Source organism: Pipistrellus hanaki (assembly GCF_964339955.1).
Source record: "Pipistrellus hanaki genome assembly, chromosome: 3".
Taxonomy (NCBI): domain Eukaryota; kingdom Metazoa; phylum Chordata; class Mammalia; order Chiroptera; family Vespertilionidae; genus Pipistrellus; species Pipistrellus hanaki.
This window is the reverse complement of record NC_140505.1, coordinates 24,431,479-24,454,625: the sequence shown is the minus strand read 5'-3', so window position 1 is coordinate 24,454,625 and position 23,147 is coordinate 24,431,479. Positions and strand designations below refer to the sequence as shown.

The 23,147-nt window shown below is 41.0% G+C and overlaps 1 protein-coding gene across 3 annotated transcripts in view; it reads right to left on the bottom strand.

Annotated features, from left to right (window-relative positions):
• The window catches only part of PSD3 (pleckstrin and Sec7 domain containing 3), a 412,571-nt gene that overhangs the window by 292,259 nt on the left and 97,165 nt on the right, over positions 1 to 23,147 (bottom strand). For all 3 annotated transcript variants that reach the window (XM_084879792.1, XM_084879789.1, XM_084879791.1), the window contains exon 2: positions 9,922 to 10,030. In XM_084879792.1, coding sequence (XP_084735918.1) covers positions 9,922 to 10,030 — 109 coding nt within the window. The remainder of the gene's footprint in view (positions 1 to 9,921; positions 10,031 to 23,147) is intronic.

Genomic DNA, 23,147 nt, shown 5'->3' with positions numbered 1-23,147 from the left:
ACATAATGTGAAGTCGGAGACAACGCAGGAGGGCTGCGGACTGGCCACTGGGGCGCCTGATAATGCTCACTCCGCGCTGCAGTCTCGGGTTTTTCAACAGAAGCTTGAAATCAGGGATTTTACATGAAATCTCCCCATTCTGAAAGGTTAGCTCAACTTTTCCACAAAACATGGACTACGCTAAAAAAAGAAAACGTGAAAGGTGACGGTATGTGACCTTTGCTGTACAAAATAAAAGGGAAAAGATACCTCCTGTCTAAAAATAAAAGGAAACTTAAGCTGAGGCAGTTGATTTAAGGAACAATGAAGGAAGACACAGCTAAAAGCTTACTTTGTAAAGCAGTTTGTACGCCTGACAATAAAACATTTTATTCAGGGACCCAAATTTATTCTAAAACATCCTAACAGCACCCAAAGAGTTATGTAAGTCGAGAAAAGACTAGCTCTGCAACATAAACACACAAAGAGGAAAATCTTTAAAAATTAATCCTTACTGATTGCATGGAAATCTTTAAAAAGGAATCCTTAAAGTACATGAAAAAAACTTGAACCACAATTACACTGGTGCTGCCAGTTCCTGAAGATAAAAACTTTCTATTCTAACACAGAGGCGCTGATCTGGTTCCACTTTCAAAAAGTCAAACCCTGCTCCTCAGCTTTTCGATAGCTCTTTTAAAAAAGCCAAAAAGTACAATAACGCTGGTTCAAAAAATAATGAATCTCCTGGCAAAAGTACATTGTTCTGAATCGACAGTAGGAATAAGCTGTGCAGCATGCCCTCCAGGCTGGTTTTTGCAACACTCCTTAGCTATCTCAGGATATGAAAGGCCAGGCAGTCCCGATGAGGCAGCTCAGTGTGCACACATGCGGGCCACGGTGGGCTATGGTGAAAGTACTGCCTCCTTACAGCCAAAGAGCAAGTTCACAGTCCCCTCCTGGCCCAGTTGGCCAAATCAAAACAGACCACTAACATTGCTGCCCATCCCGCAGGGTCGGAATAAAGTAGTGACACATGCTATAGCGTGGATGAAAACAATATCAGAAGTGAAAAAAGCTAGTCACAAAAGAACACATACTATATGATTTCATTTATATGAAATGTCCAGAACAGGCAAACCCACAGGGACAAACACACAAAAGGTTGGCTGGTGAAGGGAGAGGATACAGAGTGACCACTAGTGGGCGCAGTCTTTTCTTCTTGAGGTGGTAAAATGCTCTAACGCTAAGTGCGGTGACAGACCCACAACTCTGTGAACAGACTAAAAGCCACTAAGTTTTACACTTTAAATGGTTTAGGTGTTTGGTATATAAATTTTATCTCAATAAAGCTACTCAAAAACTATCTCACTTCTGATTATATATGTAAGGGAAATAAAATCAGGATATCAAAATGGCATCCACATCTTAGTGCTCATTGCAGCATTATTCACCACAGCCATGACATGAACTGAGCCAAAGTATTCATCAACAGATGAATGAATAAAGATGCGCTGGGTGCTCTGTGTGTGTGTAATTGAATATTCTTCATCCGCAAGGAAATTGAAAATCCTGCCATTTGCAACAGCATGGATGGACCTTGAGGACATTATGCTAAGTAAGATAAGTGAAACAGAGAAAGACAAATTCCAGATGATCTCACTCATATGTGGAATCTAAGAAAGACAAATTGCTAGAAACAGAGTACATTAGTGGTTACCAGGGGTGGGGTTGGGGGAATGGGGAGATGTTGGTCCCAAGGCATAGACTTCAGTTACAAGATGAATAAGGTCTGGTGATATAAAGTACAGCATGCTGACCATAGTTAACGATACTTACTGTATTATATACTTGAAATTCGCTAAGAGAGTAGATTTTAAATGTGTTCACGACAAAAAAAAGGCAACCATGTGAGGTGATGGGTAGGCTAACTAACCTTAATGCAGTATTCATTTTATAACATATCGAATCAGTACACCATATGCCTTAAATTTATACAGTGTTATTTGTCACTTATAATAAAGCTGAAGAGAAAAATAATTACTCAGGCTTCTGGGTCACTATGGCACAGGGACACAAGTTTTCCTCCTCTCCTCTAGGTCCTACTAAAATGGCAACAACAAATATCAAAAGAAAATAAATTCATCACTGTGCTGACAAGAAGAGAAGCATTATGAAGCTCCAGACTTAATGAGTTTGTCATACTAAAAGGGATGGCACTATAACCACGGACAACATAAAGCAGAAGCACAACCCAGACAGCCTCAGTCACCCTAACAGTGGAGACGCAGAGAAGCTAAAAGCTGAGAGCTGGCAGGTATCCATTCGTGGAATGGGAAGAAGAACAGATGTCAATTGTAATTAACGGGAGAATTATAAAGAATTATCTACAGAGCAGAGTCCCACATTGGCTGCCTCCCCTCTTCTTCCCCCACCCAGAGGCTTGCTGGCATCAGGCACTTAGCCTGGGTATAATACAATAGGCAGCCACCCACCTGCCCCTGTGCCAGTCCACACAGCATACCCGGCCTCACCAAGAGTCTGCTCAGCCCTCCTCTATGCAGGGAAGAGGCCTGTTGGGGACACACACTCCGCACATACAGAGAAACAAACCCCAGCTGTCTATATCTGAAAACTGAATTTTTCATTCATGCATATGAATGGAAAAACAAACTCCCACAGACATTTGAGGAAAAACAGTGGCTTTCAAGAGAAGTCCCAAGACTTAATGAAATAGAACCGACCATGGATGAAGCAAAAATTCCAGAAACAGAAGGTATTCTTAGAAAACAAATTCTAATTAATTCTTCAGAGAGATTCAAGATTATAATCTCTAATAATAAAAGCGTAATATCGCCGAACAGCAGAACGACCGTCCAGAGGACCACTCTATGCCACGACCTCTATAACACACACTGGCGCCAGGCCAGCCAAGGTGAGTGTGATGCGATTGGTTGGGGGCACAGGATGGCACCACTGCCCCATGATCACCCGCAGGAGGCCAGGCCACCAGCTGGCAGGGTGATCAACTGAAGGGGAGAAGGCATGGTGGCCAACTTGGGCAGCACCAGGACAAGGCAGTGCCAGGACAAGGCGGGTGCAGGTGGAAGGCGGGGCCAGCTGCCAGCAGCCAGGGAGAAAGCCAGGGTGCCGGCAGCTGGGGGAAGGAGGCCTACCCTTGCATGAATTTAGTGCATCGGGCCTCTAGTGATTCCATAAAAGAAAAGTGATGAAAACTGAGTGATCAGAGAATGGAAAAGAGCTCTTGAAATTATAAATATAATTATCAAAATATAAATTTTACTAGAAAAAAGGTGAAAAATTAAGAGGCAATCTAAGATTAATCCAATCCAGGAGTACCAATATCCATTTAGTAGGAATTTCAGAAGTAAAAACCATAGAAGAGCAGGGGGCGGGGGGTGAGGGGGTGGATAAAAAAGTAATAGAACAAATGTTTCCAGATGCCACACCTCCTGACATGTCAGAGGGCTGGTAGGAGCACCTTTCAAGGGTCCAGACAAAAGGTGCAGATCACACGCAAAGGAGCAAGCCTCAATCCAATGGATGCCTTACAGAGAGCAAAATGGTGCTTCCGGTTCTGAAGGGAAATGAGCTGAACCTAGACTTCAATGAAATGAGCAATGACGCATCAAAACAAAATAGTCATATTCAGACATTCAACGTTTTAAGAATGCTATCCATCTCAGAATCTCTCCGAAAGTATTCCTAAAAGATATACTCCAGAAAAAAGAAAAAGACTCCAAGAATGTGGCATGGAATCCAAGAAGCAGTACATCTAATTGAGAATGTCGGAAAGAATTTTGTCAAAGTCGTAGGAGAACAGCTGCATAAGAGCCTAGAAAACTTAGGGCACGATTCAGAACAAGGTGTCAGAAGTTCCTAAGAAGAACGTCTTCAGGATGAAATGAATGGCCAGCTACAAAGAATACCCTTACACCTGGTGATGAAGTGAAGCCCGAACGACCAGCAGTACACTGTCGGAAAGCGTGCCCTCCCCTTGCTCCTCCTCCTCTCTGCTCTGGGGGCTGTGCCATTCCTGGAGCAGCAGAGGTTAAGGACAAGCTTCTTCACTTCAGGTCCAACTAGACTACTTGGATGCTGCATTCGGCGTATTCTGTACATGTTGGTGCTATATATATTTATTTTTTATTTATTTTTTATTTTTTTCATCAACCTGAAGAGAAAGCACGAAAAGATTTTGTTACAGCTCCGGGCCAGAATGTGAAAGCAAAGGTAAGACGGATGGAGGGAGGCTTAGCGTGGGGCAGGAAAGCTGGAGGCGCGTACAGAGCCACTACAGTCTCCATTTGCAGGAGAAAGTCCTGAGGTGACTCTTAGAACCAAGGGCTTCAGGAACAGTTTCAAATATTCATGTTTAAAAACCATAGATATAACGAAGAGAAATTAAAATACAGCTTTTGGAATGGGGGAGTAGATAGAATACGTGAGCCAAATTCCCCCTCTGTCATATTACACAATAGATGCTTTTTTAACAGAAAATAAATACAGATATATTATCTATGGGGCAACTACCAAAACAGCTTTAGAAACAAAGTAAAAAATAATAATAATAATAAAGAGTATAAGAAAAATGCAATAAGCAAAAGTCACTGCCACTGGGAAGGCTCATGAGGTTGAGAGACTAAAGTGTTGCGCCAGAGAGACAGGATGGGAAGTGGTGAAGCAGGTGACTCTCGCTTTTGGCCATGCACACTTTTAGTCAAACTTACATTTTTCAGGTTATACACAAGTATTACTTTGGTAATAACAACCTCAAATTTGTATTTAAAATAAATAAATAAAACAAATGCTTACTGAAGGCTAATCCGTCCCTTTCCCCCATTACGCTGGGCACAGGTTAATAATTACTCCGCGCGGACGAGTGTGTGGGAGGTGGGCGCTGAGGCACCGCAGAGGGAAGTCTGACTGGCGCAATCTATCTGTTAGGCAATTGGTTAAACAGGGATTTTAGTTTTGTTCAGTGCTCAGCTCAACCCCTCATATGTTTACTGAATAATGAAGAAATGTGTGTGCACTTTTGGGTGTGAAACACACCAATAAAAATCAGAAATAAACATTACCAAAATGAGAACATATTGATTAGAGTTACAGATGCTCTTTTTCCTTTTCATTTTTCTACAGATAACATCTGATAAGCAGTGAGAGGGTTGGGGGGGTGGGAGGGGAGAGAAAGCAGGGAGTTTTGGTCCCTACCAAATGTAAACTCAATAATGTACTTACCCCAACCATTATTTTTAATTTCACTATCTGTATTTTCCATTTTCTGTACATTATATTTTGTTTTTGTTCAAATAGACATATCTCTACTTCCTACTTTCCTCTTTAATCACAATGGTTTCTTTTCCCTCTTTTATCTTTTAAACAACCCAATTTTACCATTTCAGAATATTCTATTATCTTTAGTCCTTGGTTCTGTTTCTCTACTTATATACGCTGACACTTCCTTTCATGGAATTTCCTTCCTTTTTATCACTTATACCATTTTATTGTGAGCTCACAGACTTTAGGGACTACTGATTTATTTATTCATAGAGGAGCCCTCTGTGTCCTGGGCTGGGAAAGGGTCCCTTTTACAGGGTGGTTTTGCATTGACGTTGGCAATAACTCATAGGTTTTTACCAGTCCAACACCAGTTTTGTGTCACTTTCTAGATTCAAGTGAAGATGCACTTGGACCTCCACCCCACCTGTGCTGCAGGCTTGGGTTTCAATTCTACCTGAGTGACCCTCCCCGCCCTTGCCCCCCAATTCTATAAAACTAGGGTGTCAAACCCCAGCCCCATCTCCTCCTCCCCTGACCTCCACCATTTAAACCGTGTGCCCTCAGGCACATTCTTTAATATCCCTGAAGTCCATTTCCTTTATCTTTAAAAAGTATAAATCAATAGAGAACATGAGAGTGAGATTTTGTAAACTTCCCACTGTTCACATAAGAAGTTACTTGGTTCTTCTCCTTAGCATAGGCCTGTCACTTCCTCACACACTTGGGTAAGTCACCTGTTCCCTCTACAAGCTGAGGGAGGGACAGAGGCTCTCTCAAGCATTTCTTTCTTTTGGACTTTGACCAAAAGAGAGAGACTGACTGACCCTGGCCACCTGATGCTTCCTTAGGAACACTTCAAAGAGTGCACCTTCCCACAGTGAAGCCGCCCGTGTATTCTACCTGAATAGTTCAGAAAGCCATGCTGGCCACCTGAGTGCAGCAATCAAACAGGAAAGGTGTGGTGAGAGGAAGTCCGGAAGGCACTCTCACCTGTCCCCTGACGAATGCAGGCCTATGGTTAGCCCAGGTGAGGCTCCCACAGTCCCTCCTTTTCCTTGCAGTTCCATGAATGTTCTAAGAGCTGACTGGAATGGAAGAGGTGAACCTACCACGGGCGACTCGTCACCTCCTCATTAAGTCACAGCACAATGATGTCACACTCAGCCCGGAGCCTCTCAGCCTTTGCCAACCACTGCACTAGCCCCAGGGAAGCTCCTGAAAGCTGCACCCCCAGAGAGCAGCAGAGAACAGAGACACCAGAGAAGCATGGCCCCTCTTTCTTGCACTGTATTGATGATGAACAGATAGTGAGAATTCAAATTTTAATTCCCAGCCACAGGATTCTTCCTACTGTTCACATGTTCTCCCATGCTCCATCCAACACTCTAAGCTGTGGTGGCTGGTTGAAGATCCCTGCAATAAGCAACAGCTTGCAAATAATCTTGACTTGTTTTCCCTGGAACTCGCACCTGCACCCCAGGTGAAGTCCCTGCTCAGTGGCAAAGTCTAAGGCTGTCACTTTCCTTGGGACTAACTGGGGATCATGAGCCCAGTGACCTCACTGACCTCAGGGATGCCACCTGAGTATCACTGGAGATGCATTCAAAGTCACTGTCAGCATTTCCATTTCTCCAGTGAGCTGTTTCTGGAGCACTAAGATAGTTCAAATCTCTTACTTAACCCACTTTTTAAAAAATCCTGTGTGTGAAGAGGTATGTCTATCAATCAAATTCAAACAGAAGCACTATCCTATTCTCTCTACTGCCTTTCCTGATGGTCTTCAAGTGTGAGCAGTGTTTTGTTGACAGATGAATGGTCTATATAAGTAAACTTCAAGAGTATTTTTTAAATGATAAAAATGTGCCATCATTTTTTGTGTGAAGATAGCAAAAGACTTTCCAAAGTCAATAAAAACTTGCATCTTTTATCCTCCTACTAGAGGCTGAGTGCATGAAATTTGTGCATTGGGGGGGGGGGGGGAGGGGGAGAGGGGGAATGGTGTCCCTCAACCCAGCCCACACCCTCTCCAATCTGGGACCTTGGGACCCCTTGGGGGATGTCTGACTGCCGGTCATCCCTCTCACAATCTGGGACCATTGGCTCCTAACCACTCTCACCTGCCTGCCTGCCTGACTGCCCCTAACCATTCCCCTGCTGGCCTGATTGATGCCTAACTGTTCCCCTGCTGGCCTGATCACCCACAACTGCCCTCCCCTACCACAACTTGCCTCCTCTGGCAGGACACGCCTCCTCCACGCTAGGTGGCAGAGATGCTGGGACTGGCCTCCTCTGCACAGCACAGAGCTGTGGGAGCCCCAGGTCTCACTGCATGGAGAGGCCAACAGGCCCTGCCTCCGCTGTGTGCACGGCCATCTTGTGGCAGCCATCTTGTGATGACGCCACCTAGGCTTTTATTATATAGCAGTGTTTCCCAAACTTTTGACATATGTGTACCCCTTCTATAATTTTCATAACGCTGAGTACCCCTCGTACTCATGAGTGCGTAGAATTGGGTGCAGCTAAGCACAGTGTAGTGCATATCCCCACCAAACTCCGGTGCAACGCGTACCCCCACCAAACTCTTCCTATACCCCTGGGGGTATGCGTACCACACTTTGGGAAACACTGTTATATAGGATGGTAAGCAATATCATCTATTGCTCATTATTTTATAGGATAGTAAGCAACAGCATCTGTTGCCCACTGATCAACAGCATCTGTTGATCAATCCATCTTGAGTTATCTATCTAAACCAGTTCTTGGCACTTCCTTTAACTGAATAAAATGCAACTCCTTTTCCCTGCTTTCGAAGGCCCTACAAGATTCTGCCCCTATCTCTTTTTTTTTTTAATCCTCACTCAAGGATGTTTTTTCCATTGATTTTCAGAGAGAGTTGAAGGGAGGGATGAGGGGGAAAAGACAGAGAAACATCTATGTGAGAGAGACACATCAATTGGTTGCCTCCTATACACAGGGGCTGGGGATGGAATTTGCAACTCAGGTAGTGCCCTTGACGGGGAATCAAACCCTAGACCCTTCACTCTAACCAACAAGCCAAACTGGCCAGGGCTGCCCCTTTCTTAAAGGTTATCTTTCTAAACTTATCTCTCACTGATATGCTTTACAAACCAATCAGGCTAGTTTCCTCCCTGTTCCTCAAACAATTTATGTTTCTGCAACCACACCCTTCCTCCAGCCCGGTCCCAGACTCTATTTATCAGGATCCTAGTTATAAAGAACCAATTCAACTTTCCCCTCCTCCAGGAAGTCCTCAGGAGCACAACTGACAGTGAGCCTTCCCTTCCTTCAGTCACCTCAGACACAGTTCCCTTAGCAACCAAAGAATAAGCTAAAGTGCAAGAACTGCATCTTCTACTTCGCACCCTCACAGTGCCCAGCACATAAGTGCTCATTAAATATATTTGTTCAATAAATGCATGTATATATTCGCACCTGCAGAATCACATCACAAAAAGCAAACAATACCAACCATTTTTACCAGGACAAATAAGGAACAGGGGGTTTAAAGTGTCATTTTGATTTGCCTCAGGTACACAGAGAAAACTACTCAAAATCTATGAGTAAAGAAGAACCAAACTCCACCCACCAGTAAGAAGAGGATATGCGGGTATTTACATATCAATGTAAAAATCATGTTTTATCCAAGTCAAAACAAGCTTAATCAGCACAAAATCATCATGTTGCATTCCAACTTAAGGCTAAGTCAAGAAGGAGTATTGGAGTGAGTCTAATCAGTACTTCCTGTCTGAGAAATAGGGAATAGATACTAAGTGCCCCAAACAGAAAGCCCAGAACAATTAGGGATTTATGGTACATGATAAATAGCAAATTGGGACCTGTAATAAAAGCTGAATGATTTTTTTTTAATTAACTTAGCTGTTTTAAACTTTCTTAACAGTTCCCAACTATTGGAATATCTAATAGGCATTCGTTATCAAGGAAAAGGGATTATTAAATGGCTGTGTATACACTGCATTCTTGATATACCCAAATATTATGGGGTCCACTGTATAATCCCACCAAACATATATCAAATGTACAAGTATTGGACTTTTTCAACTGAACAACAGCTACATTAGCTCACATTCCTTGTCCACTCAAAACAGAAATCAGTCTCAGATAAAGAGGAAAGTCAGGTCTGTCCTTCTGAACGTCAACTTCAAAGGTCAGGGATATGATGATAATAGCAGCAGCCAACACTTTTACAGCACTTACCACATGCAGAGTGTGGTTCTGAGAGCCTTACATAAGTCAATCTACTTAATCCTCAAAAGAATTCTGAGACACACTTCACTATAATCTTCTTTTCCAAGTAGAAAAACTAAGTTATACATTAGATAACTTACTCAAGGTCACACATCTCATAAGCTTCAAGGCCAGTTTCAAATTCCAGAAGTCTAGCTCCAGAGCCCAGGCTCCTAACCACACGCAATATCCCTTCCCTAATTCCCGAGACATGCTGACACTCCCTCAGATGTAGAATTCAGAAATGCAGGATGTGACCCTTGCAGTCTTTTCTAGGTGATTTCAAATAGGTGCTTGAAGCATTCCCAGCTCCTGAGATTTTTTACCCTCTAATTTAATCAGTGACCTGAAAGAGGAGGGGAAGGAAACACTTACTAGTATCTGGAGTTTTCTCTTCAGATTTGCCAAATAAAAATTCATATTTGGCCTTGGCAACACTCTGGGAATGTGCTGATGCATTGTTAACCCAAACAAACGTCTCTGCCTGCAAAATCAGAAAACAAAGGCGTAATTAAAATACATCCTAAAGCAAACGGACACACACACAAAAAAAAAAAAGTTGGTTAAGCAATGACTTGCTACAGTGCTACAGCCATCAAACATGAAACATGAAAACATACCCTGCCAAAAATCAGAACGCAAGAGGATGACTGACTGCAAGATTACAACTATGTAAGAAAAGATAAACACATGAACCTGGATGAGGAAATAAAGAAGTATGAAAAGTTTGGCTTGATTGGAAGGCAGAATTAGGGTAGAATTTTTTAAAATTAGGTTTACACTAGTTTTTTTCGATTAGACACCTGTGTTTTATTTTTAGACACATCATTACCCACAAGCCAGAGCAGAAACATTTCTGCTATGTGTGGGATCTGCTAAAGTGTGCCAACAAAAAGGAGTCTTTCCCCAAAAGAAACCATATTTTTTATTTAATCCAGAAGCCCATTCAGCCAAACAAGGCATAGAAGTGCCGGGCATCCCATTTACTCCAACTGTCCTAAATTTGAGCATCTGCCCCAGTGTCCTCTGGCATTCTTAAAAGTTCCTTATTTGAAAGAAAAATTACACAGGTGACTGTGAAAGTAGTTCACGCCTTGATTGTGAATTCCTACAGCCTTCTTCCTCGTTGCTCTAGACAAATGACACAAAGCAGAAGGCCTCTCTTCTCTGGCCTAGGATTAATTATAAATAAGTAATAAAGTAGAAATTTCAAAACATAAAGAAAGTTGGCCTCGTTAAACCAGGGATTCATTACTCTGCTTCTTTCTGGTCCAGACGTGACCCACACTGGTTCCTGCCCTCTCTCTAATTCAATCAGACACCGTTCCCCTGTCTGTGCAGCAGGTGACCATTCACTTTAGGAGAGGGGTGTATGAAGAGCTTTATCAGCACCCAGCCAACTACTTCAAAGAGGGAAACTGAGGACATCTGTTATATCCTTTGTAACAGAAATGATGCGACAGCAGTGAGAAGGCCCATGATGGGGCTGATGAACCCCTCACCCTACTGCAGGCTCAGTGGGCAGGCCTCTCTTTGTTCTTGTACACCGATATCAAAGAGCCAGCTTGTGCAATATTCAGATTGGCAATTTCTTAAAATAGCTCTATTATCACTTAATGTTCATAATGTGTAAAATTCATTTTTTGGGGGGGGGGGGGGAGGAAGGTGCACTCCTTTTAGAACTACATGCTTGATAATCACAGGTCTTTAATTATCCTTTCCCCAATAGAGAAGAAATATTAAAATTTTTGTATTTAGGGAACTTCAAGCTGGTAAAAAGAGGAACTTTTTTTTTAGTGCCCTACTTAGGGAAGGCCCTCTAAGGAGCTAATACCCTCAGAATCTGGAAAGATGTGAGGCAGAAAAGGACTGAAACATCCCTCTAAGCAGCCAATCCATGATTCTCTCTCATCCTTGATGTTTCTATCTCTCTCCCTCTCCCTTCCTCTCTGAAATCAATAAAAATATTGAAACAAAAAGGAAAACTGAAAAAAAAATTGAAGCAATAACAACTCACTCACTCAAAACTAACACTTGATTTCAGCATTCACACTCTATGCCCTGTCCAACCCCATCTGCTCCTGTTACTCAGCAGAAGTCAGGCCCGTGGAAATAGGGCACCACACATACCAACTTCAGTGCAGGCAGGGACTAGCAACTCAGTAATAAAGCTACAAAAGGCAATGGTTAGGTGTTACAGGGCTGAAACGTGTCTCCAAAAATTTCTCTATCGAAGCCGGAAACCCAGTGCCTTCAATGTGATTCAATCTGGAGGCAGGTCTAATCCAATATGACTGGTGTCCTCATAAAAAGGGATGAGGACACAGACACCCAGAAGGAAGAGCAGATGAAGAAAGAGGGAGAAGGCAGCCATCTGCAAGCCAAGGAGAGAGGCTGCAGAAAACAAAAACCCTGCTGACAGCTTGATCGTGGACTTCTAGGCTCCAGGTGTGTGGAAGTTATTTTTGCTCTGGCTATCTAAGCTACCCAGTCTGTGGTACTTTATTAATGCGGTCTAGTCAAGTGACACGGTAGAGAAAGCTAAAGGAATAGGAAACGAATGGGAAGTTGTTTAAGATGACAAGTAATTTGAATCCATCCAAGTCACACCACAAAGGGGAGGTGGGGAGAGGAGTGATTGACACAAGTAGGACAGGTGAAAAGGAATGGTTATGTTAGATCTTAGATCCCTTCCTCTACTTCATTAGGCAATGGCACCTCCCACCCAGGCACAAGAATAAATCTTTATTCACTGAGGAGATTTTCCAGAGAACACCTGGCCTGGGGACACCAGGCACAGCTGATATAAGGGTGCCTCGGGGGATGGGGGGTTCATTTGCTGGCTGAGATGCTTTGACTCCTCTCATGCAGCCTATGGGATGCACCCTGCACTTGACCCTGCAGGCCAGAGATCTGAAGATCTTCCTCTGCAGAATGCAACCAGCCCAAGAAGACCCAAATGATTAAATCAGGGGCCACTAACAAATGCCTACCCGGATCCTCCTACAGTGAAGCTTAGAACTTCCAACTGGCTGTTTAGACCTCACATTACATTCCTTAACTTTCATGACTGCAGTGTGTTTGGAAAATTACAGGCCAATCACTTAGAATATTCTTCAACTTCGGTCTGTCTTTACATTCCCTCATGATTAAATTCAGATTATGCATCTTTTACAGGGCTACCACAAAAATGATGGTGTTCTCTTTGCATCCTGTTAGAGGCCCCGGACTTTAATTTGTCCCATTACTGATCACAGTTACTTTGATGTGCCAGGCTTCTCCACTGCCAACTTAAACTTTTCCTCTTTGTTATTAATTAGATGCTGTGGAAAGACACTTAGAAGCTGGAAATATCCTGCTCCTCATTGGACTTTCAAGTTATAAGTTTATTTTATCAATATGGTCTGAATTTACTATTTTATCCAATGGGTTGTAATCCACTACTCTATTGTTTATTTCAATGTCTGGAATGCCTAGTTTTGGCCCGTGGAAGCTCTTTCTAGCTGGCTTCGGTGTCTTTTTCATAGTTCTCATTATTCTCTGAATACTTCTTTACTTTCTGGGACAGTAAGATGTTCCCGGCTTCTTCTCTTTGGAATCTGCCTTTACAAAAAAAAAAAAAATATATATATATATATATATATATATATATATATAGAGAGAGAGAGAGAGAGAGAGAGAGAGAGAGAGAGAGAGAGAGAGAGAGGTAGATATAGATATAGATATAGATATAGATATAGATATAGATATAGATATAGATATAGATATAGATATGCAAAAAAAAAAAATTTGGTCCCTTTTAGTGAAAAATATCATTTGCGATTTAGATACAAGAACTAGACACTGGGTGGTCATGTATGTTCATTGCTATTTGTTTGGATGGGAGCGGGGAGGTGGGGAGTAAGGGGATACCTGTTCCTAGACCAGCTCAAGGGACAGAGATATGGAATTTAAACACACACTCGTGCACCCACACTTGCTGTGGGCCAAATAAGGGCCTCCCATGATGTCCACACCCTAATTCCTAGGACCTATGAATGTTGTTTTATATGGCAAAGACTTTGAAGATGTGATTTCGTTTCTTGATATGAGATTATCCTGGATTATTACCTGGGAACCAAGATTTGAGACAGAAAAAAAGAAAGTCAGAGGAAAGCAGACTGAGGGAAAAGATGCCATGCCATTAGATGGAGAAAGGGGCCGAGCGCCAGGGAATGCAGCTCTAGAGGCTGGAAATGGGAAAGAAAGGATTCTCCCCTAGAGCCTCCGGAGGAACCACTGCCCTGCTGGCACCCTGACTTTAGCCCCTCGACACTCATTCGGACCGCTGGCCTCCAGAACTCTAAGGGAACCAATTCTGTTGTTTTAAGCCACCAAGTTTGTGGTACTTTTGTTATAGCAGCCACAGGAAACTAATATAGTCACACAGAGAAATTTACATACGTGTGTGTGTGTGTGTGTGTGTGTGTGTGTGTGTGTGTAATATATACACTTTTATGTCTATGTTCACTTCTACATCTATCTAATAAAAACACCAGGAGCTCTCATGCATATTTTTCCAAAGTACGTTTCTGCTGCTTTCAAATATAAACGTGAGGGTTTTTGTTTTTTTATTTTTTAAATGAATATTTTTAATGAAATAACCATTTGATGAGTAGTTTCTATTCCACCTGTATTGTTTCTTGTTATTGCAGTTCATCCAAATACACTTTGCTCTTCCACTATAATTAAATTTTTATTGCTGAAAAACAAACAAAACATCAATTCCTTTAGGCTATAAAAAAATTCATATCCTGTCATGTGCAGCATTTTTCCCTTTAAAAATATATTTGACATATGCCTGCATATAAACAAGCAGAAATAACACGGGTGTTTGAGAAGAAGAGGTTGGCCTGTTTAATGTAAAGCCCTCTACAACCAGCCCCGACTCCCCTGATAGGCTAACTGGATAGATGGTCTAAAGCCAAGTGCAATTGGGACAGAGAGCATCTCAAGAATAGAAAGAGTCCAGAAACAGCCAGGAGACAAATAGGGTAACAGAAAGGCCAAATCTTTGACTTTTAAAGGTTAGAAACAGCATGAAAACCCAAGGGCAGAGCAGGAAATGGGGCTTCCAGGCCAAGGAGAAGACAGCAGGACACAGACGGACTCAGGACTCGTTCCGCCCTACTCACTATCCAGCCCTGCGGCCAGCCTGTTCCAACTGTGTGAGCACAGAGACAAGAGCTGAATGCATGGCCCTTTTAAAAACTCCTGGAGGTCCATTCTCATCTTCCCACCAGCTGCTGTCTGTTCACTCAGCCCATTTCCTGAAAGCATACTCTCCTGGGCTAGGCAAGTGGGGTTCTGCTGCTGCTCCAGGCTGGGAGCTGGGAAGCCAGCCCAAGGTGGGAGTGTGGCAAGAGGCTCCAAAGTAGAGACAGAGTCACCAGCTGCTTCCCATTGCCAGGCCCATGAAATCAGAGGGAAGGATATAAAAGGAACCCCCTGGCTGACTCCAGGACCCTTCCCTTGGTAGTCTGCATCCTGGAGACATGTTATTGTCTTTGGACCCAGAGAGAAAATTCTATCTCCTTCTAGGAACTGTGCCTGCCCAGGGCCAGGCTCTGAATCCAAAATACATTAGGACTTATTATAAATAGTGATAGTAGCTTCATTTATTTTTTTTATCTTATTTTTTTGGAGTTTGATGTAGAAAGTTAGGGGCTTGGAAACTAGACAATAAACATTCCTTTGTAACAAACATAAGACAAAAGGATCAAGTTTCCATCTCAGCTCCTTCACTAAGGCACCAAGTCACTAAACTGTTGGAGAGCTTCCTAATAAGAATTTAAAAGAAAATTACCAACCAAATAGTGTTAGTTCACCGTCTATCCTCTGTCTTTCCCACCATTTGACAATTAGTAATGACAGGTGGGTAGACCCTTCCACCCAGAGATGAAGGTGTGAGTTTAGTCTGTCTTGTCTCCTACCCACTACCTACCTTTTCGTCTTCCTGGGCTTTGGTAATGTCTAAAACACATAAAAAAAAAAAAAGTCTCTTGGCTCTCACTCAGGAGGCTGGCGCTTTCCACACTGGGGATTTATGTCAGGTGACACGGGAAGACTGAATTGCCACAGAGAACTTTAAAAGTCAGCCCCCCTCAATCAATCAATCAATCAATCAATCAATAAAGTCAGCCCAGTATAACCAGGATCCCTTTGAGGAAATCAACCAGGTTTTAAATCAGTGACATTCCCAAGTACCCCTCTATGGATTCAAGAAAAGGAGGAAGCAGGAGAAACCAAGATGGCAGCATAGGTAAACACCTGAAATTGTTGCCTGGCACAACCACTTCTAAATTACAACTAAAAGCTCCACTGAAGCAAGTCTTGCCCCATAAGGGTATCTCTAGCACAGAAGTTCTCCCATTGTAGACACAGGTGATCCTCACAGCCAATTGGCTTGGAGGTCAATTACTCCCAGTGATACCGACAACAATCAAGGCTTAACTACAACAAGACTGTGCACACAAACCACAAAGGGGTACACCAAGAGTGTCTACCTCAGGTAACTAGGAAGGCTGAGCCACTGGGCCCTATAGGACACCTAGCACACAAAGCCACTCTATCAACACAGGGAAGAGCCAAAATGTGGAGACAAAGAAACAGGTCACAAATGAAAGATGGAGGAAAGAAAACAACTGGATATAGAGTTCAAAAATCACAATTATAATGTTTTTCAAGAACTTTCTAGAAACCACCAATAAATTTAATGAGACCCTTGAGGATATGAAAAAGGACCAACTAGAAATTAAACATACCCTGACTGAAATAAAAATAATATACAGAGATCCAACAGCAGACTAGAGGGTCGCAAGAATTAAGTCAAAGATTTGAAATATAAAGAAGCAAAAACACTCAGCCAGAAAAGCAAAAGACAAAAAGAATCCAAAAATATAAAGATAGTGTAAGGAGCCTCTAGGACAACTTCAAGCATACCAATATCTGAATTATGGGGGTGCCAGAAGAGGAGAGACAACAAGATACTGAAAAGCTATTTGAAGAAATAATGACAGAAAACTTTCCCCACCTGGTGATAGAAATAGACTTACAAGTCCAGGAAGCACAGAGAACCCCAAACAAAAGGAATCCAAAGAAGACCATACCAAGACACATCATAATTAAAATGCCAAGAGCAAAAGACAAAGAGAGAATATTAAAAGCAGCAAGAGAAAAACAGTTATCTACAAGGGAGTACCCATACGATTATCAGCTGATTTCTCAACAGAAACTATGCAGGCCAGAAGGGAGTGGCAAGAAATATTCAAAGTGATAAATAACAAGAACAATAAAGATTTGTTTTTAAAAATAAATAATCTAACTATAAAAAAAAAGAAAAGTAAAGAAACCCAAAATAAGCACTGATTTTGGAGAACAGAAAAAGAAAAGAAAGAAAAGGAGGAAGGTTAGGCCCTAAGAAAACAAATACCAAGCAAAACAGAGATGATAGAGTCATGGTAAGTGTTCATAAATATTTTTGCTGAATCCTTATAAACTCAGCAACCTCAAAAAAAAAACTGTTAACCTTGGGAGAAATACCTCAAAGAAATTACATACACCAAGTATCAGCCTGATTCACCGAAGCTAAGCTTTGGCAAAATATAAAAGCATCGTTAGTTATTTCAAAGGATCCAGTAACAACTTCTGAAACAAAATTAAATCTACTCTAATTTTTTTTTTTTAAGCCAAGTCATTTAGCATTTTGACAAGAAGAAAAAATAGGTGTTACATGTGAAGTCAACGTGGGAATCATGAGGTACGTTTATCCCCCTTAACTTGGAAGTCAGCTCTGCATGGCTATGTGTTTTAGTGAAACAGTAGTACTCAGGTCTGGGTCTCACAAATAAGACATGCTAAAGACTGTTCACAATTAAGATAAGAAAATCAGCCTTAATTTTATTCTTCCTCAAGGATGTGAGTGATTAAATCAATTAACCCAACATTCTTTTCTGCTTGTGAAGTATTTATCCAACTTACGTGTAGGGAGGGGGGGAAAATGCCTCTGGACAAACACAAACATTCCGAAAGCCATAAAATCCAAGCTGTAATTTAAGCTAAAATAGCACAGGAAATATTAGGAATAATGTAATCATTGTACTCATTTCTACAGGAAAATATATAGTCCACCTAAATCTTACCAAAGCAAAATATCTCCAAGCATGTGCCCCTTTGAAAAACAAATGATCATGAGTTTGGTATCACATGAAAATCAGAAGAGTCAGATCACAACCCCCTACCAAACTTCCTCCTCCCCTCCCCTGACTCCCTAAGCCCAATCGGGAAGCTTCTGGTTTTGCCCAGAGGACATAAATCCTCACCAGACAACACCAAGCACTTCAGCCCTGGCAGTTAACAGATGCCATTATGAAGAAATAAGCATGGGCTTTTACAAGACACAAACTATTCCCTTATAAGCCAAAATAAGTCCACTTCTTGAAAATAAATGCTTACATAAGCATGCTAAAAGGAAGTCACTCTCTGAGGACTTCTAGGTCCCTCATCGGGAACCTCAGGTTGTCCGTGGTGCCTGACAGTTCTCAACCTCATCCACAGAAGCAGGGGATCTAAGAGGTGTCTTATTCAGACTCATACTTGAGAACGATAACATAGGAGTGAAACACTCTGGAGCAGCATCCCTGCTGGTCCAGGCACAACCTGCAACAGAGCATCCAGGATGCTTGTGGATAAACTACAGACTGCTGAGCGAGGCCCACTGAGTCTGGTTCTAGGAGTGCTGTGAGAGAGCCGATTTTTACCTAAGTCCTCCAGCTGATCCGTAGGCATACTGAAGCTTGAGACCTACTATTCTGGAGCTCTGTGTGAGATACAACTGACTCCTCAAAAAGCTGACAGCAGGGAACAAAGTCCATCCCTTAGGCCACCTCCACCACCCCTACAACACAAACTACAACAAAATACCCCAGAAAATTCAACATCGATCTATTATTTGTAAAAGAAGCCTTAGCAAGCTAGGTATACACAGAAACTTCTAGAATCTGATAAAAGGCATTACCAAACAATCCCACAGTATGCATCTTACTTAGTGGTGAAACTCTCCTACACGTCCTATAAACAAACAATACGAAGGAGTTTAGTGGTAACTCTCAATCTCTTTTGGGAAGATAACCCCTAAAACATCCTACCTATAATTTCAGGGTATTTCATGGCATCATACACTCAGAACTTCCAAAGCCAGAAGTTTCCAAGAATTCCAAATGAAGAGGCCTTGAAGAAAGTGTGTTGTTTTTTCAAGTGTAAAACAGGAATCCTGTATTCAATAGTAAAGGTTTTTTAAAATTGTATAAAACAGGAACACTGTATTCTATAGTAATGGTTTTTAAATTGGTGTAAAACAGGAATCCTGTATTCTATAGTACTATCAGATTCATGGTACTAAAATAAAACTGTATACACTCAAAACACCTCAGCCTACAAAATAAAGCCCACACTCTGCAGCCCCCAACAGTCTGGCTCCAATCTCCTTTTCTTGAGTTTACTTCCCATTCTTCCACTGAACTAGCCAACAGCATTCCTCTCCTCCGTGTTTAATGCCTCTGACTCCACCAACCTTGTCCTCCACCCTCTTCTCCAAGCTCACTTGCAAGCAAGAGAGAAATGGGAGTCAAGACATCATCTTTGTTACTGACAGAGCTGCTCAGAAAAAAACGGCCATAGATGGATGACAAGAATGGACAGACTTCCCCAGCCAGTCACAGGCCCAGCTGGACAACGCCAGGCCACCCTGGCAGGGCCTGACTCTGAAGAGAGAGGCCAAGCAGGCGCTGGGAAGAGGATCTTCATTCTCTTTCCCCAGTTCACCAATCAGATAGGTCATTCCTCTATCCATGGCGGTCCCTGTGAGTGGAAACATGCGGCCAGACAAATGTAGGCTGCCTCACTGACACTGTTTTTTGTGTGTGTTTTTTTCAAGGCAAAGTACAAGTCCCACCCTGACCTAAAACCATCCCATCCCAAACACCATTTATCACATTATCCTTTCCTTGGAATTCCCAGCACCTGATGCCTGTGCTACTCTTCTGAACCAACATTTACAATAGTATCTCTTATACATACTGATGAGTATGTATCAAGATAAAATAGACAATAAGTCTCCTGATAGCAGGACTCTGATTTATCTCTTTGAATTTTCATCATTTAGATGCATGCCCTGAATAAAGATAATATTCAATTATCCATTGATTTTAAGAAATTATTAATGTCAGAATGTGGAGTGTAGTCTCTGATAGGTAAGAAGGAATCCTAATTAAAGGGGAAATATGATCAAGAGGTGTTTTCTGAACATTAACAGTCAACAGCATGTCTGGTTAGAATAAAAGATACAAAGAAGACACAGGACAGAAGTTAAAAGAGAAGAAGCAGGAGAGAGAACTATAGTTATTAGGTGTATTTGCAAAAGAGTTCTTTGAAAAATATATTAAAGAAGAAATCATTAAAAAAAAAAAATGGAAAGCTGTCCAACAAAGACAACTGAATAAAAATAAATAATGACAACCGATTAGGAAATGCATGAGGGTTGCCATGGGTCACTGGGTGATAATAAACCTATGTCTCCAAGATATTGCTAACATAACAGGGCAGTAATAAATGCGAGGTAGTAAGTCGTTTTTTTACTACTCTTTCTTTGTATAACCCACAGATCCCAATTAGATGGATCCTTATTACAGGTCCAAATCTACCTGAAAAGAATAATGAAGATGACTCCTGGAACTGAAAATGAGACTTCTGGAGGGAGCAAAAAAGCTTAGGATAAATATATTTTTTTAAAAAGAAAATTTTCCTGAGGGATCATCATACTCTTGAAGACAAGAAGTTAAAGAGAATATCACAGACATTTTACATCTCCACTGAAAAATGGAGAAATTCGGCAACAGAGAAATTTTAGCTAAATATGAAGGAGAAACTCTCTAAACACAGCAATGTTAATGGAGCAATAGTAGAAAAAAAATATTACCTTTTTAAATTAGTTAACTCATTACTTGGAGTCCATACAGTTGTCAACACAATGGGATAGCAATACATAAACCAGAAAAAGGTTATATTTTAAGCAATCTAAAGACTAAAGAAGACAAAGACAACAACAAAAAAAGCCATCAAAATTAAATATATACATAGGTTTTTATAGATAAAGTCGTTGAAAGAAGTCTTTAAACTTGCCATCAAGATAATTTATTTGTCCTAAGACAAATAGCATGATAAATCAGCTATCTAACAAAAATATCCTAGTCAAGAGTGGATATGCTTCCTTCAGTGCTCAGAGCTCTCTCCCTCAAGCCCATAACATCACTTGCATTCTGGATAAAACCATGTAAAATCTACAACACTTTCATTTTGCAGAAATCTTATATTAGTCTCAAAATGAAATAGGTCAACTAGGATTCTTAAAACGATGCCTCGCCTATCAAAAATGTCCTTAAAATTTATATCCAACATTAAAAACCTTAGAAATCTCTGGTTTGCCTTAAAGTTAGAAATATGTGACAATAAAGAGAAAGGGATTGAGTGGGGGGAGAATAATGTCATTTGGGGGCAAATTGACAAATCACATTGCTAATGCATCTCCAGTGAGATGTCTGTTTTTTTTAACTGGGTTTTTAGATCAATCTTAAGTTGAGAATGGAATAACTTTGGAGTTATTCCAGTTATTGCAGTGGATGCCTGAAGAATTGGTTAGCATATTATTTTTTCTTAATGTTATTTATGATTATGAACTATGAGCCAGGCACTGTGCTGAGAACTTTATATACCGCATCATCTTTTTCTTTACAAGCACCTGAGGTCTAGGTTCTGTTGTCACTCCGAGCTAGAAGACAAGGAGACACAGTGGAGCCAAGACTGGCCATGATTTTTGGAAGGTTCTGTTTAGACACCACATATATTCCTATACATTACAAACCAAAGAACTTAACCCCCTTAATTTCTGCTTTTAAAACAAAAATTTTCCTTTAGAACTTTCTTCAGGTGCATAACACGTTCTCTAAGGTTTCCGTGTTAAAGATTCCAGTTTCTGAATTTAAGGTTTTTCCTTCTTTTATCCACACATAACTAGCAATAACTAAAATTCAAAGCATCAAGACAAGTTCAATTATCCTTTTTCAAAATCACTCAGAAAAGCAGTTTGAAAACATCCAAACATTTAAAAATTAAAACCAATGATTAGTTCCTTACATTATCTTGCCCAAGACTTTATGTTATATAACACAGCTGAGAGAATAGGAGGTGAAAGAAAATAAAGGAACAGTAGCAACGTTTTAGGTATAAACAATTTATTAACAGTATTACTCCAGATTTACTGAAAGAGCAATATTTTAAGACTTTGCTTACAGCTAAAATAAAGAGGCCACATTCTTAAAACATGAAGCAAATATGTCACTGGAAAAAGTAGAGGGTATCAAGCTGGCCATCAGATGGGTCCATTCATCCTAGGCATTCCTACTTGCTTCCTCTCTATGAATGTTAGTACCTGCTTCACATAATTTAGTCCAAATAAGGAGGCCTATTTCAGGTATGGAGAAAATAAAAGTTATAAAAAATATGGAATTTATTTTAGCACTTTCTCAAAAAACAAAAAATAATACCTCATAAGGAAAACAGCACATGCATGCATAGTTTCTACCTATATATACCTATAGGCAAAATAGCTGAATTAAAATAGGTTCTAAGAAATAATTCTTTAATTCTAATTAATAACTCTTGTTGCACTGCACAAAACTCATGCTTTCTTCCTTAAAACCTGAGGCACATTTTTTACTGCAAGGACTGTGTTGCCTCAGAACTAATTCATAGTGCAGGCATTGACTTTCTCCTTACAGTGATACCTCCTGAGCAATCAAGGACCCTTAACTTCTCTGTGGCAAAGTCTCCCTTGATCTCCAAAGCAGCGAAATGTCGAGTGGCTAGCACTGGCTGTTTTTCCCCAAAGAGGCACAAAAGACTCCTGTGTTCTACCATCTTCTCAACCCAGAGCCAGTGGTCTCCGTTTTACATCCAAGCCACCACCCCTTTAGCATATTTTGAAATTCAAAGAGAACATAATATTATAAACAAAGTGACACAGACTTCTTCACTGGGCTACAGGACAGACCTATTAGTATAACTAATGTTGCTTTTAAGTCAGACTTTTTTGCTTTTATAACCCTAAAATATTTTCCTAAATCCCAGCCCAAAAGTGTTTAAAACAAACCACTAAAAAATAATCTGCATGGCCAACTTATTCTTCATTGAAGCTCAGCTCACAAAAAAAGATTCATTCATGTTACAAAGCTATTTTTAAATGTGCCTAACTCATGGCTTAGAATCCACTAACAAGTACACATTATACTTCATTGGAATTTTCAAAGTTTAAAATTATATTTCTCCCAGCTCACTTCCACCTCCCCCAATTCTGACATCCTGAATATCAACATTATTTTAAACTTTGCTGTTTTCTATTAACAGTAGCTTCATTCATTGGCCATTCAGATAAGCCTTTCTGGGCGCTCTGGCATCTGACTTTTCAATTCAGTCATAGCAGTCAGGTTTTGGCTACCTCAAGATATAGG